We start from the raw sequence: 14,209 nt of genomic DNA on the forward strand, positions 1-14,209 counted from the left end.
TCGTGGCGCGCCGCTGACGTCACGGCCCGAGCCGCTGTCTGGCGCGCCTTTGACGTCACGGCCCGCGCCGCCGCCGTCATCGCGGCGCGCCGAGCGGGTGGCGGCGGCCGCGGGCATGGCGCTCTTCCACGTCGCGCGGTACGCGGGGCCCGAGGCGGCCGCGGCGGAGGCCGAGGCGGGCGGCCGAGCGCGCGCGCTGCTCGAGCGGCTGCAGCGCCGGGCCCGAGAGCGGCAGCAGCTGCAAGAGGAGCCCGGGGAGGCCGCGCAGGCCGCGGGGCCGGCGGGGAGGCGGCGCCGGCGGCCACGCAGAGCGCGGAGGCGCCCGAGCGGCGGGACGCCGGGGAGCAAGCGGCGCAAAGCGGACGACGAGGACGCGGGCGCAGGTGGGCCCGCGAGGCGGGGCGCGGCGCGGCGCGGGGACCCGGGTCCGCATGGGGCTGACGCGCCGCCCCCGCCGCGCTTCTGCCCCGCAGAGAGCAGCGAGGAGGCGCCGGCGGCGAGCTGCGGGGCCGCCGAGGCCGTGGGGCCAACCGAGGCGCCGGGCGGACGCCCCCCCGACGGGGCCTGTGGACCCCCAGCCCAATCCTTGCTGCTCGGGGACTTCAAGAGGACCAGGGCGCCAAAGGTGAGCGGCAGATGGCGCCAGCGCGGCGGGGAGCCTGCCCGGCTGGGTGGCTGTGCTTAATCCGCAGGCGCCCGTGGGGCGGCGGGGACGCCGGTGTCTCGCCTCGCGGGGCTCGCCACGTGTTCAGTCCGTGAACACCTTCAGCGGAGGGTGAGCCGCACCTCGGCTGTGCGTCTTGCAGGGTTTTCTTTCCTTAGTGGGTGGCTTGAATCCTGCTCAAACAGCATTTTTACCTTAAATCGTAAAAGTTTTCCTTTTTTTTTCTCTTTCTTTCTTTCTTTCTTTTTTTTTTTTTTTGTGAACGGAAAGAAAGTTTGGACTTTCTTAGGTTCAAGGAGTTTTTTGTTTATTGTCAGCCCAGGACATGCCCAAGAGCAGAGTTCCGGGAAATCAGTGCTGGGACTTTAGGCAAGTGAGGGGCCGCTTACGGGCCGGGGGACGGAGGAAGACGTGGCTACGCACCGCAGTTCGGTTCCCCGTATTTGGGATTAACAGTGCTGCGTCCGGCCAAGAGGCGGTGCAGACCAGGCGGGGTCGTCAAGCACCTAGGGTCGGGAGTTGTGGAAGCAGTTACTTCTGCGTTTTTATCAGGATGCGGAAGGAGCAGGCACCACCGTCCACAATGTTTTATCTTTGTGAATGGGACTGTTAGAAAGCGTGAGACCGCCCTGCGGAGGCTTTGGTTCGGAATTCAGTGCGTCGTCGCCTTGGTTACTGAACAAGTGGAGCAGCTGCTTGGACACCCTTTCCTTTCTCAGCTCCCTCTCTGGATCTTAAATCAGTCGGTAGGTTGCGCTGGTGACCGTTTCGGTCATCCTTTGGTTCCATGCAGGTAGGAAGGCTCCTTTCTGGGAAGTCGACTGTTGGAACAGGGCGTGTGTCTACAGACCAACAGGGAGGAAAGGGCTGGCAGGTAGCCTGGACCGCAAGCCTCAGCGGATTGCCCCAAACGGCCTTTGGGCGGGTTCGGGGAGGCGCTCCTGGTCGTTTCTGATGGACCCGCTGTTGTGATCCCGCTTCTGTTGTTCAGGGGTGTCTTTCCCCCCCTCGTCCACCATGACAGAGGGTGGCAGGAAGAGCCGTGGCAGTCGCCCAGCTCGCAGGCTAGGACGTGCGGCCCGTGTCGGCCAAAGAGCCCTCTTCGCGTTTTCCTCTTTGTCTGCTGTCATCCGTGCCTTGTGGTGTGTCTGGCCGGGTGAACGAAGAATCCTAGACACATCACCGGAAAGCTCTAGTTTTTCCGGCCAGCTTTCGTGGGAACAACGTCACAGGGAGGGTCGGGTTCAACCCCAGTGCACCTGGTGTTCAGTGTCAGCGTCGTAACAAGTGTCGTGAGCCTCAGGTGAAGTTATTTCGCTTATAACCTCAGTGATACTCCACGTTCGTCTTGTAGCAGTCAACGTAAGTTTAGTGTCATTGCCACGAAGTTACTTAGAGTAACAGAGGAATTTTTAATTCTTCCAAACAAAAAGTTCCTTCCCGTGTAGCAGTATTGTTGTTTGTTGGGGTAGGTACAATAGGCCAGGTCTGGGTGAATTCAGAATTCCATACAGTTCGAGGGCATTCACCTTTTCGGTTTTTACAATCTGACAGTGAGCTGGGTTCCCATTTTTTTGTTGTGTTTTAATATTACCCATCTATTTCCTATTGGAAGCATTTGAGAGTTATTAAGATTAGTCCATTACCAGCCAATTGAACTATTGAAAATTTAATTTGGGGTTCAGCTGGGGTGCCTGAGTTGTTAAAATACAACAATGTGAGTCACATTTTCCACCTAAAACTTGCCAGTCCAGGAGGACCGCGAGAGACCGTGGGCGTCTGGCCCGGGCTTCCACACCCGTCAGGGTTGGCCTTGGTTTCGTAGCCTCTCTGCTCCCCTGTTTGTTAACGCGATGACAGGCCCGTTCCCGCTGTTGGAGCCCCGCAGGTGGCCAGGTGGGTCCAGCGAGAGCAGCCCGTGTGCGGTCGTCGTTAGCGGCTTTCTCACTGGCTTGGTTTGGTCACCTAAGTCGTTGTAGTTATAAATTTGTAATTTTCATGGCTTCATCTTTCTCCTTTTGAATAGTTTTTGGTAGTCGACTGGCCAAGTCTGCTATTACATTGGCATGCAACGCGGGCCTGTCTAGGTTGTCATTTTGTTAGGGTGACCAGTCAGTCCTCCATTTAGCCCATTAAAAAAGCTGAATTGGTGAAGGAGTCATTTGGTGGTTCTGGAGGCTGGCGGTGCCCTTGCCGAGTCTCGTCAGGAAACCCGGCGCAGTGTCGCCGGGCCACTGTTGGCTCCACGGTCAGACTCGCGCCCCGTCTGGGGTACAGTTCTTCACAGACCGTGGGCGTTGGCCCCTTGTCAGACGCGTCCCGGGCGGAGATCCTGCCCCGTTCGGTCGGCCGGCTTTTCGTTTCGTTGGTTTCCTCAGCTGCGCAGGAACTTTTTAGTTCGATGTCGTCCCGTTTCTCCTGTTTCGCCCACCTGAGCAGACGCGTCCAGAACGTGTGACTGGGAGCCGCGTCGGGGTCGCGGCCCTGGTTTCGCTCTGGGAGTGTTATGGCTTCGGGCTTCGGTTTAAGTCCGTGACCCATTTCATCTTGTCCTGGCGTCTGGGGAGGCACGTGGTCTGGCTCCGTTCCTTGCGTGTGTTTGTCCCGTTTCCCCAGCACCGTCTGATGAAGAGCCTGTCTCTCCCCCATTGTGTGTTCTCGCCTCCTTTACCGTGGACTAATTGCTCACGGGGTGTGGCTTTATTTCTGAGCTCTCTGTTCTGGTCCATCCATCCGTTTGCCTTTATCCCGGTGCCGTGCCGTTTTGATGACTACAGCCTTGTAGTGTAGTTCGACATCAGGTAGCATGACTGCTCTGGCTCTTCAGGTTCTTTTGTTGGTTATTATAAACTTGAGGGTTATCTTACTTCTCTGGTATTCCGATGGGGACTGCCCTGACCATGGACTGCTTTGGGCCGTGTTAATGGTCGAGCCTTCCTCCCGCGAGCATGGCGTCTGCCTCCATTCATCTGTAGCTTCAGTTTCTTCAGCTTCTTTCTCTTTTCGAGCATGGGTTTTTTACCTCCTGGGTTAAATTTGTTCCCAGGTATTTTATTCTTTTTCATGCAATTGCAAATGGGATCGCTTTCTTAATTTTATTTCCCCCAAAGTCTGTTATTGGTGTGTGAAAATGCAACACATTCCTGAATGTTAATTTTGTATTTTGCTACTTCACTGAATTCATTGATCAGCTCTAACAGTTTTTTGGTGGAACTTTTAGGGTTCTCTATATGTAGTATCACGTCATTTACAAACAATGACAGATTTCCTTCTACCCTTCCAGTCCGGATGCCTTCCGTTTCTCTTGTCTGACTGCCGTGGCTGGCACTTCCGGTACTGTGCCGAATAGGAGAGGGGAAAGTGGGCATCCTTGTCTGTGCCGGATCTTACACAGGAAGCTTTCAGCTTTTCCCTGTTGCGCGTGAGTTAGCTGTGGGTTTGTCGTTTATTTGTGGCTTTTATTTTGTTCAGGTGTGTTCCCTCCATCTTCACCTTGCTAAGTTTTTGTCATAAGTGGATGTTGGACTGTGTCAAATGCTTTTCCTGCCTCTGTTGAGATGATCACAGGACTTTGATCCTTTATTTTACGTGATGTATCATAGTAACTGATTTGCAGATACTGAACCAGCCTCACATCCAGGAACAAATCCCACTTGATCGTGGTGTGTGATCCTTTCAATGTGTGGCAGAGTCCAGTTTGCTAATATGGCAACACGTGCTCACCAACCTGAGAACCAGATGGGAGCACCCACGCGGCCCCTGGGGTCGGCAGGTCTTCCTCTTAGGGATGGTTTCAGTAATCAGTACTGCAGGCCTCCTGGGGGGTGGGCGGGGCGAGGCCGAGCCTGGAGGCAGCAGAGATTTGGTGTATAAGAACAGGTTTCTGTGGTTGGGCGTGGCCAGTGACAGGAGACAGGGCGGGGGCAGGTGAGGCCAGGCCTCGTGGGGCCTTGGGCTGCCTTGCGGGTTCAGCTCAGGGAGTTACGTAGGCGTGAGGGGAAGCCCCAGGTGCATCTGCTCTGGGCAGCTGGGAAGCCAGGACACTGGCTAGAGGCTCGCCGGCCTCCGTCCTGGTTTCTGCCGGCCTCGCCGCCCCGACCAGGGGGGCCCTGGAGCAGTCACCTGGCCTGCTTCTCGTACCCTTTGTGATAGGTCCAGCCTTTCCTGCCAGCGTGGCTGGCTGAGCCAAGCTGCGTAAGCAGGAATGTCACCGAAGACTTGGTGCCTATCGAGGATGTCCCCGAAGTCCACCCTGACCTGCAGAGGCGGCTGCGGGCACACGGCATCACGTCCTTCTTTCCAGGTGCGCCAGCCCTGGGCAGGGGCGGGGGGTCAGGTGCTGGCGTCCCCTGCGGGGAGCAGCCAGATGCACCGCGCACCTGTCCCGTTGGGGGTTCCCACATGGACGTGACAAGCACCGCCCCCCCCCTCCCCGTCCAGTCCAGGCCGCGGTGATCCCTGCTGTCCTGGACAGCGCGGCCGGCGGCTTTCTGGTGGGCAGGGGTGGCTACCGGCCCAGTGACCTCTGTGTTTCGGCCCCGACGGGCAGTGGGAAGACGCTGGCCTTCGTCATCCCGGTGGTGCAGGTGAGTGTGAGGACCCTGCCCTCCGAGAGGGGTTGGCAGGCAGGGTGTTGGCCCTGGTGACACAGGTGGCACCCCCCCCCCCCGCAGGCCCTGCTGCAGCGAGCCGTGTGCCGGGTGCGTGCCCTGGTCGTGCTGCCCACCAAGGAGCTGGCCCAGCAGGTATGCGGGCCCCGCGCCCGGGGTCAGACCCAGAGTCCCGGCAGCCGGTGACACCTGTCCCCGCTTCCAGGTGAGCAAAGTGTTCAACCTCTACACGGATGCCACGCCTCTGCGCGTGGCCCTGGTCACCGGGCAGAAGTCGCTGGCCAAGGAGCAAGAGAGCCTCGTCCAGAAGACGTAGGTCCCGCCGGGCCACGGGCTGTGTGGGGACGCGGGCCCGCTGAGCGGGAGGGGAATGGCCACGTGTAGCCCCCAGTCCGCAGGCTCCCTGCCCAGCGGGCAGAGCAGGGGCCCCTCCGAGCCGCTCTCTGCCCCTCAGGGCCGACGGCTTCCGCTGCCTGGCTGACATCGTGGTGGCCACCCCGGGCCGCCTGGTGGACCACATCGACCAGACCCCGGGCTTCAGCCTCTGGCACCTCCGCTTCCTGGTAGGCTGCCCACCGCCTGGAGGGAGGCGGGGCTGGGGCCTTAGCTGCCGTCGGCCGCCAGACGCCAGGCCTCCTGCCGCCCGCAGGTCGTCGACGAGGCCGACCGCATGATTGACAGCATGCACCAGTCCTGGCTGCCGCGGGTGGTGGCGGCGGCCTTCCCCGGCGAGGGGGGCCCGGAGCCCTTCGCTCTGCTCCAGCGACGGCAGCCCCAGGTCGTGACCGCCGCCAGGTACCGGCCCCGAGTGCGGCCCCCCAGTCTTGTCTCTGAGACCCACTCCTCCCCTTTCGGGGCTCAGGCGGGTGGCTGGCCTGGCCAAGACTGCTCTCCCAGCCCCGGCCCCCCTCTCAGCACCTGCTGTCCCCAGATGCCACTGCAGAAGCTGCTCTTCTCAGCCACCCTGACCCAGAACCCCGAGAAGCTGCAGCAGCTCGGCCTCTACCAGCCCCGGCTCTTCTCCACGGGGCTGGCAGGCAGGGGCCCCAGCGATGCCGACGGGGACTCAGGCGGGAAGTACACCTTCCCCACGGGGCTCACGGTGAGCAGGGCGCTCGGGGAGGGCCGAGGGGGGGTCACCGTCCCAGGGCCCGGCCAATCCCGTGCTGTCCCCACAGCACCACTACGTGCCCTGCCGCCTGCGCTCCAAGCCTCTGGTGGTTCTGCACCTGATCCTGGATTTGAACTTCTCAAGGGTCCTCTGCTTCACCAACTCCCGCGAGAACTCCCACAGGTGCGGCTCTGCTGGGCGGGGGAGGCGGGCAGGCAGGCAGGCAGATCTGGCCTGGCCCACCAGCTCCAGCTTCCCCTCCTCCCCCAGGCTCTTCCTGCTGGTCCAGGCCTTTGGGGGTGTGACCGTGGCCGAGTTCTCCTCCCGCCACAGCCCAGGCCGGCGGAAGATGATCCTGAAGCAGTTTGAGCAGGGGAAGATTCAGCTGTGAGTTCCAGAGCGGGAGCCGGCCCTGCTCTGGAGCGAGGCGCTAGCCCCCGGGGTCTGCCTGGTCCCCAGCGGGTGGTAGTGGGGTGTCCTGGCTCCTGGCCATGGCAGGGCCCACAGCTCCTCGCCCCACAGCCTCATCAGCACAGACGCCACGGCCCGTGGCATCGACGTGCGGGCCGTGCAGCTGGTGGTCAACTACGATGCCCCCCAGTACCTGCGGACCTACGTGCACCGGTGAGGGCTGGCTCGGGCGCGCCCTGGTGTGTGTGGGGGGGCGTTGGGAGGGGAGTTGCACCCTGCTGGAGGTGCCTGGGCTTGGTTTCAGGGCTGGAAGGACCGCCCGCGCCGGGAACACCGGACAGGCCTTCACGCTGCTGCTCCGAGTGCAGGTCAGGCCGGGGCCTCGGTGGGAGGGGCTGGGTGGGGGGCGGTGGCCCCTGCAGACACCTGGATGCTTCCCTACAGGAGAAGCGCTTCCTGCGGATGCTGGCGGAAGCCGGGGCGCCCGCGCTGCAGCGGCACGAGGTCCCCGCCGAGCTCCTGCAGCCGCTGCTTCCGCGCTATGAAGCGGCACTGTCCGAGCTGGAGAGCGCCGTCAAGGTGGGGCCTCGGCCGTGAGGGGCCTGGGGGCGCCCTGCGGCCAGCGTGCGGGGGGTGGGGGGTGCAGGGAGGCAGGGCGGGCAGGAGGGGCTCAGCAGTGGAGGCCGGGACTGCACTCAGCAGGTGGGGGACCTGCTCGGGGCGCAGACCAGTTGGGGAGCAGCACTGAGCCCCTTTCCTCTCCCACAGGAGGAGCAAAGGCAGAAGGAAGCCTAGGAGGCCAGAGGGCGGACGGGACGCACCCTGGCGGCTTCGCTGCGGCATGCAGCCCCTGCCGGGGGCCCGGGGTGTGAGCCAGAGGCACAGGACCTTGGGGTCCCTCAGCTTGCTGCCTCCCGGGCCAGGCCCCTGGACTCCGGGGCCCTTGTCACCCGATTCCTTGTCGCTCCAAATGGGAGGACAGTAGCTGGAGCCCACGTGAGCTCGTGCCACCACACTCACGGCTCCCGTCCAGGAGCTGAGGGCCCCGCGTGTGCTCTCTCCGTAAAAGCCGTCAGCGTGCTCAGGGACTCGGCCCGTGAAGTGCTTCTCCTAGAACACAAGATAAATTATACCTTTAAATTTTTTAATTTATAAATTAAATTGCTAAAATGAAAGCTGGAAATTGTTATTGTGGTCTTTAAAAAAAATCACCGGTATATTGAAATCGTTTGGATGTGTATAGGGAGCTTTGTACAGTCTTAGTTAAAAAGTGATTTTTGCAAATGCTGGATTCCTTGTCAGCCTTTCATGCCCTGAAGAGTTACACAGAACGTCAATGAAAGGAGAAGCTACTGCAGGAGGCCCTGAAATGTAAGAGCTAGCTCCAGCTTAGTTCCCTAAAGTCTTAATTGAAACTTTGTCTCAGATTTAAAAACTGCGAAGCTACAGTTGCAATATACAAATAGCGTAATCTGCTAAAAGCATAAGCAGTCCATTTCAGTGACTTGTAATTTGATTTACTCAAAAATATTGCAGTTTCCCAAAATATTATATTAAAAATAACCCATATTTTCTGATCACATAAAAAATTTGGAAACTTCAATTTGGTGTAAAGAGTAAAAGTGCCGCAGTCCCACCCACACAGGTAACGGGCGTCTTTGTCTCCACGCTCCATTTAAAAGCCACCGTCAGGATCACCTTCCTCGCGGGTCGGTTCCCTACTCCCGAGGGCAGGCTGCTGTCCCCAGACTCTCCAGACGCCCCAGATCTAGCCCTTCGCTCAGAACCCAGGGACAGTCACGCCTGAGCGGGCCGAGCAAACGTCCTGAGACATGGTCTGGACGCGACAAGCCACCAGGTGGCGATGTGCCTGCTGCATTCCCCTCGAAGGAGTTTCCTAGTCAACCGCAAAAGCAAGCGCCGTCAGTAAGGGACAGGTGGAAAGATGCGCTTTCAATTTGGAGCATCCAGGGCAGCATCTGTCTTCCCATGGTGCGCGCAGCAGGAAACACGGGGCTGCGCCGGAACCCGAACCCGAGCGCGCACGTGAGCGAGGGGAAGGGAGCCGCGCACACGGGACCGCGCACGGGACCGACTCAGACGCGCGGGGGAGGGAGCGCCTTCCTTGATCGGGGACCACCAGGGTCGGCGCCGGGGAGGCTTCTCACCGTCACGTCTGCAAGTGGACGTTCAGATACCGGTGGGCACGGAGGACATGCCCGCTTAGGTTGTAGGTGAGCCGTCCCTTCCCACGGAGGGTTGAGGGGCCGGACCGTTGGAGTGTTAGTAAGGTCATCAGCCCCCAGTGGAGCCTGGGGCGCCCACGGCAGACACCCACACACACGCCAAGCAGGCGAGTGGACTAGCGGCTCAGCCAGGCTTCACTCTGCACATCTGCGGCCCAGGGAACACGGTCCCATTTTTCAGGCTTTGGAGACGTCTGAATCGTAGGTGCGTGTGGCCCTGTGTGACGGGGCTGCACACCTCGCAGTCATCGGGAGGGTCAACTTCTGGAATGGAACGAACCTTGGGCAAGGCCACACGTTTTGACTTTAAGCAATCCTAAGGAAATTAATTTTGAAAATAGACTCTAAGTGGTTCAAGAAATCAGCTGTTCTGTGGGCTGACCAGAGGGGGTTCACTGGAGCTGACAAAGGGGTCACACGGCCCCGAGGCCTCTGTCACTGAGAGCGGACTACAGTTCCAGCACCACACTGGACCACCCACCATGTCGCTCTGGGTTTCAGGTTGAGCACTGGCTTCCAGTGCCCTTGAACCCTCACCCACAATGGTAAAGTTCACGTACACGGCTTCGTCTGACCACAGCCGATCGTAATGATGGCTTCCGACTGACCCCGGCAGAGTGGCTGCTGCTGACTACCCTCTTCTGTGACAATCACAGATCACTCTTGGGTAAGTACACAAGATTCCAATTTAATTGGTTCCCTTGAACATTTATTCAAGTTTAATGCCTTTTTTGTTTCTCTAGACATTCAATTTGCACTTCAATTTCTACTGCCTAGAAAAAAACCCATGAAATACACATGCAGTCGTTAGTCCCTGAGGTGAACTCAGCGCAGATATGCACGGAGAGTGTCCGCCTGTCCCACATCAGCCCGAAACGGCAGCCTCCGCGGGGAAGGCCGCAGCGGCCACAGCCCATCCTGTCCCCGGAGGGCCAGCCGGCATCCTGCCACCTGAAGCTGCCGTCACCGCGTCGTGCGGCTCCCTAAATGCACGTGAGAATGGGAAACCCGTGTTTTCACCAGACGCGTGTCTGGGAACGAGCGCAAAGGAAGCCTGTCTGTTTGGGAGTACAACAGAGTCCTGGAGATGGTGGTGACGGCCGCACAGCACCGTGAACATGCTTAATGCCACTGAGATGTGCACCTGACAATGGTTAACATGGTAAATTTTGCGTTACGTATATTTTGCCACAATTAAACAAAATTTTAAGTGTATAGGAGATAGTAACTGAGTTACGTCTCCAGGCTTTTTTCCTCGTATTCCGAAATCTAGAATCTTTTTTCTTTGCTAGTCATCTACTACGACGTGTCTAAAGAATAGAATAAATTCACTCTAGAAAGGAAATAATTTAGAAAATGTACTCATTTAAAAGGCAGGCAAATGAAGGAAGAAGAAAGAGGCCACGATCACACAAAAAGCATCAAAAAGCAAATAAAAATGGAAAACATCCACGCTGAGATGTTAATAGACGTAAGCCGACGAACTGGAGACGAACGCGCCTCAATCTAAATGACAGAAAGAAGAACGTGACTCGCGCGTTGAAATGCTGAAACTTCATGAAGTCCTCCAATGTGTGTTTTAACTGCAAAGGACGGGCTCTTGGACAATATCTGGATTCTTGCAGAGAATACCAAACCTCCAAACCCGAGTGAGGAAGAGCTGGGCTGAGGCGACTCTGGGGAGCCATCGAAAAGCATCCAAAGCAGTTGCTGCTGGGATCTAGCGGCAGCAGAAACCCTGGGTGGACGCTGGGTTGCTATAGCGATGGGGGTGCCAGTCTGCCCATCCTTTCCTGTCACAACTTTGACCTGGGAGGAAATATTTGGAGGGACGGGAGGCAAGGGGAAATCATTTTTTAGGTTTCTGAAGTTGATCGATAGTTGCCTTTCACACTCAGATGCTGGGACCTGCTGAAAAGGGGACAGAGCTGAGCAGCCGCCGCGTGACTCCGGGTGAACACAGTTGAACCGGCATTATTTGCCATCGTCGCTGACTCACGAGTGGGCTGGGAAGGATGAAACCAGTCCCCGGGCACGGGAAGCATCAAGTCTGGTTCGGATGTTCACCGCGGCAGGCGTTACGGCTGGTGGCTGAGGAGCCCTCACGACCGGCCTGCACGGCACAGAGACGCGCCGTGAGCGGCAGGGAAGGGCCCCGGGGTGCCGCTGACTGGGGACGGCGTGTTGGGGGAGGGCGAGACTCCCCCCACGCTGGAAATGTAGTCTCTCAAAAACACTTAGACCCAGTGGAGCGGGATGCGCGACCCCCTGCAGAGCCACACGATGCGCCCGAGGTCTCGCGAGAGGACTCGCCTGCTTCTTGTCCAGGGTGTTCGAACGGAACACACCTTTGAAACTAAGTGACCTGAAAGTGAAGCAGCCCCAACGTCTGAAAAGCTCACACAGGGAAACAGGAAAAGAGACTGGCTCATCTGGCTAAATCTACAAGGCCAACTGAACCAACATGCGCCACAAATAACACAAATGGAACCTTAATGACTTATCAGCATCCTGGAAAAGATGACGCTTTAAAAACAACCAAAGAAGATGGCAACTTTTATGTTCTGTATATTTTACAATTAAAATTTTAAAAATCAAATAAGTTAACGCTGTAATCAAGTGAGCTTGAATAAAACACATGAACATTTCTCATTCTTCCCGAAACTGCAATGTTAATAGCCAAACTGCCTAGAACAGCCCACGCCAGCTAAGTGCCTCAGCCTCAGCAGGGGGCCCGGTCCAGTTGGAGATACCAAGGCCTTGACCCTGATTCCTACTGTGAAAGCAGGAGTTCTGGAGTCTTGGCAGGCCTGGGGCAAGTCGGTGGTGTGGGGGAAGGTGGGAGTTCCGGCCTCCGAGGTCCTGAGTGCCACCTGCCGGTGGGAGCCTGTGGAGGCCCCTGCCTGGAGGCTACTCGGTCTGCTCCCTTCTCGGATGGCAAGAAGCCTCTCGGACAAGGCTCTCACAAGCTTAGAACACTGAAAATGGGGGGTTAGGGGATGCTCACCCTTTAGCGAAAGGTTAGAGGCATGTAGGCTTGCCACTTTCTTGATCCAGTGGCTGATATATTGGCTATAAATACGTCACTCAAAGGCGTCGAGGGGGAAGGCCTACCGAACTGAGAAGCACTGGCAGGTTTACATACCAACTTCTAGAGCGCTTCGGAAAATTTCCTGAAAACTCGATTTAAGTTTTAAAAAATACAGAAACATAATTCACTTAAAGATTTATGAAGTGTGCTTTTACTCTGTCTCCAGGTAAATAACCCAGGGGCAAATTTACTTAATTTCACTTCAATAATTGATTTCCAATTTATTTCACGGCACACAGGACAGCCCACAGGGGCTGATGTTTAAATTTTACCGAGGTTTCCTTTGGGGTCAATTTACAAAAGTTTTCCATGTATGCTTTAAAGGAATTATTTTACTTTGTTGAGTGAAAGTTTTTACACACACACGCACATTTGATACATATGTACACATATATGTCGTTAGAGAGGATAATTTTTGTGCTGGTCACGTTCTGTATCCCTATACTTCTTTTATTTCCTTGATTTACTATTTTCTGAGAGAAATGCTAAAATCTCGTCATATGATTCTGGACTTAGAATTTGAGCCCTGGACACTCTGTAAAATGGGCCTTACATGCTTGGATCTGAGTTAGACCTACGGCAACTTACAGTGAAAAATAACTACATAAAAATGTCCTAAACAAAGTAAAAGGACAAAGAATAACCAGGGGGAAAATCTATGCAACATCTTATTTGTAGCTGCAAAGAGTGAACTCCCTCACACACAAAGAGCGCCAACAAATCAGGAAAAACAGCTCACCCAGGAAATGGGGAGGACTCTAGCCGGTACTTACAGGGGGGGCCAGTGACCAGCGGCCGGCGGCACCAGCGACCAAGGAGAAGCAGAGCACGATGCAACGGCAGGACGCCGTGTCACCCGCGTCACCCTGCGACGGGCGAACATCTTCGGACATGGGATAAAAGCTGAACGGCTTACAGGAATGTCGATCGTGTAACTTTCTGGGAAATAACTGTCAATACCTATTAAAATTAGCTCCCGCTAACGGGAATTTAGAAATGAAGTACCAGGACCTATGTGTAAAAACACTCATCTCAGTATGATTTGTGGTTGCAAAAGCCAGACTCAGAATGAGGACCCATCAACGGGGAATGAGCCAATGATACGGGGTACATGCGCTATCGACCATTACGCAGCCATACACAGAATAAATTGTTTTGTCTTCTGGCTCGAACAGATGCTGGAGACATGTTTCTAAGTGAAAACGAAGTGGAGGGGGGTTAAACAGGGCGAAAGAGGACATAAAGGGATTCTTATTTTTCTATGTTGTTTGAGTTCTCATGAGGACGTACTTGCAATATTAAAAAATTAATTTAATATGTAGAATTACTATATTGAACACCTGAAACTAACATAATACTTACTGTAGGTCAACTTTGATTAAAAAAATAAAATAAAAACATTAACTTAAAATGTCTCATTAGAAGGTATGAAAAGAATCACTGTGGCAAAGTGAAGTTTTGCAAAGTATCTTGAGATTCAGAGAGGTCAACAAGCCAGGAAGGAGTATATAACCGGGGGTGTGGGGGGGGGGAGCTGGGGTGAAGCAAGCACAGCGCCCCCGCCTCTGCAGGGTGCTCCCGCACCCACCTCTGGACCAAGCATGTTCCTGCAGCACCCTCTCACAAGGTGTGTGTCACCGAAACTTCCAGGGGACCAAGAATCAGTTTTAAACATTTGTTCTCCTGGTCAAAAAGTGTAGCAGCCCATAGTTCTTAGTGTCATTCCTGAAAATCGTATACTTCTAATACTTTTGAAGTATGTAAATATTGCCTGACAAATGGGTGACCCTCCCAAGCCTGTCAAGGCTCCTTCTATGATCTACTTTAAAATAGTAAAACGACCATCGTCAGCAATGATCATTTATACTTAATTTTTAATATTGTGAATCATCACGTCAGTTTTGTGTCCACAGGCCCAGGAGCACAGAAAGCCATGCCCGGAAGTACTCCGTGCCACGCCATCGCCCCGCAAACCTACCTTTCCTTGCTTGCGTCTGTTCCGTTTAGGGATGAAGCTCTGCCTATCACTGCGACGTGAACGTTCAGTAGCGACATAACCTGACGGGTGAGCACGTC

At 56.0% G+C, this 14,209-nt stretch overlaps 1 protein-coding gene across 3 annotated transcripts; it reads left to right on the top strand.

The window, feature by feature from the left end:
* The first annotated feature begins 105 nt into the window (after nucleotides 1-105).
* On the top strand, nucleotides 106-7,971 carry DDX51 (DEAD-box helicase 51). Of its 3 annotated transcripts, none has more exons than XR_004950959.1 (15): nucleotides 106-625; nucleotides 4,817-4,967; nucleotides 5,105-5,250; nucleotides 5,338-5,409; nucleotides 5,480-5,586; nucleotides 5,729-5,837; nucleotides 5,924-6,069; nucleotides 6,190-6,376; nucleotides 6,453-6,568; nucleotides 6,656-6,772; nucleotides 6,908-7,009; nucleotides 7,101-7,164; nucleotides 7,241-7,375; nucleotides 7,565-7,674; nucleotides 7,735-7,971. XR_004950959.1 is itself a non-coding variant. In XM_016145974.2 (15 exons), exons 1-15 carry the CDS (start codon nucleotides 116-118, stop codon nucleotides 7,589-7,591), a joined length of 1,899 nt encoding a protein of 632 aa, XP_016001460.2. In that variant the 5' UTR covers nucleotides 106-115; the 3' UTR covers nucleotides 7,592-7,971. The 3 variants fall into 3 exon arrangements, 2 of the variants coding, with proteins under 2 accessions (XP_016001460.2, XP_036077164.1); XM_016145974.2 differs by having other exon boundaries at nucleotides 106-383; nucleotides 474-625; nucleotides 7,565-7,971; XM_036221271.1 differs by having other exon boundaries at nucleotides 7,565-7,971.
* Nucleotides 7,972-14,209: the final 6,238 nt, after the last annotated feature.

Source organism: Rousettus aegyptiacus, unplaced genomic scaffold (genome assembly GCF_014176215.1).
Source record: "Rousettus aegyptiacus isolate mRouAeg1 unplaced genomic scaffold, mRouAeg1.p scaffold_m13_p_5, whole genome shotgun sequence".
NCBI classification, from domain to species: Eukaryota; Metazoa; Chordata; class Mammalia; order Chiroptera; family Pteropodidae; genus Rousettus; species Rousettus aegyptiacus.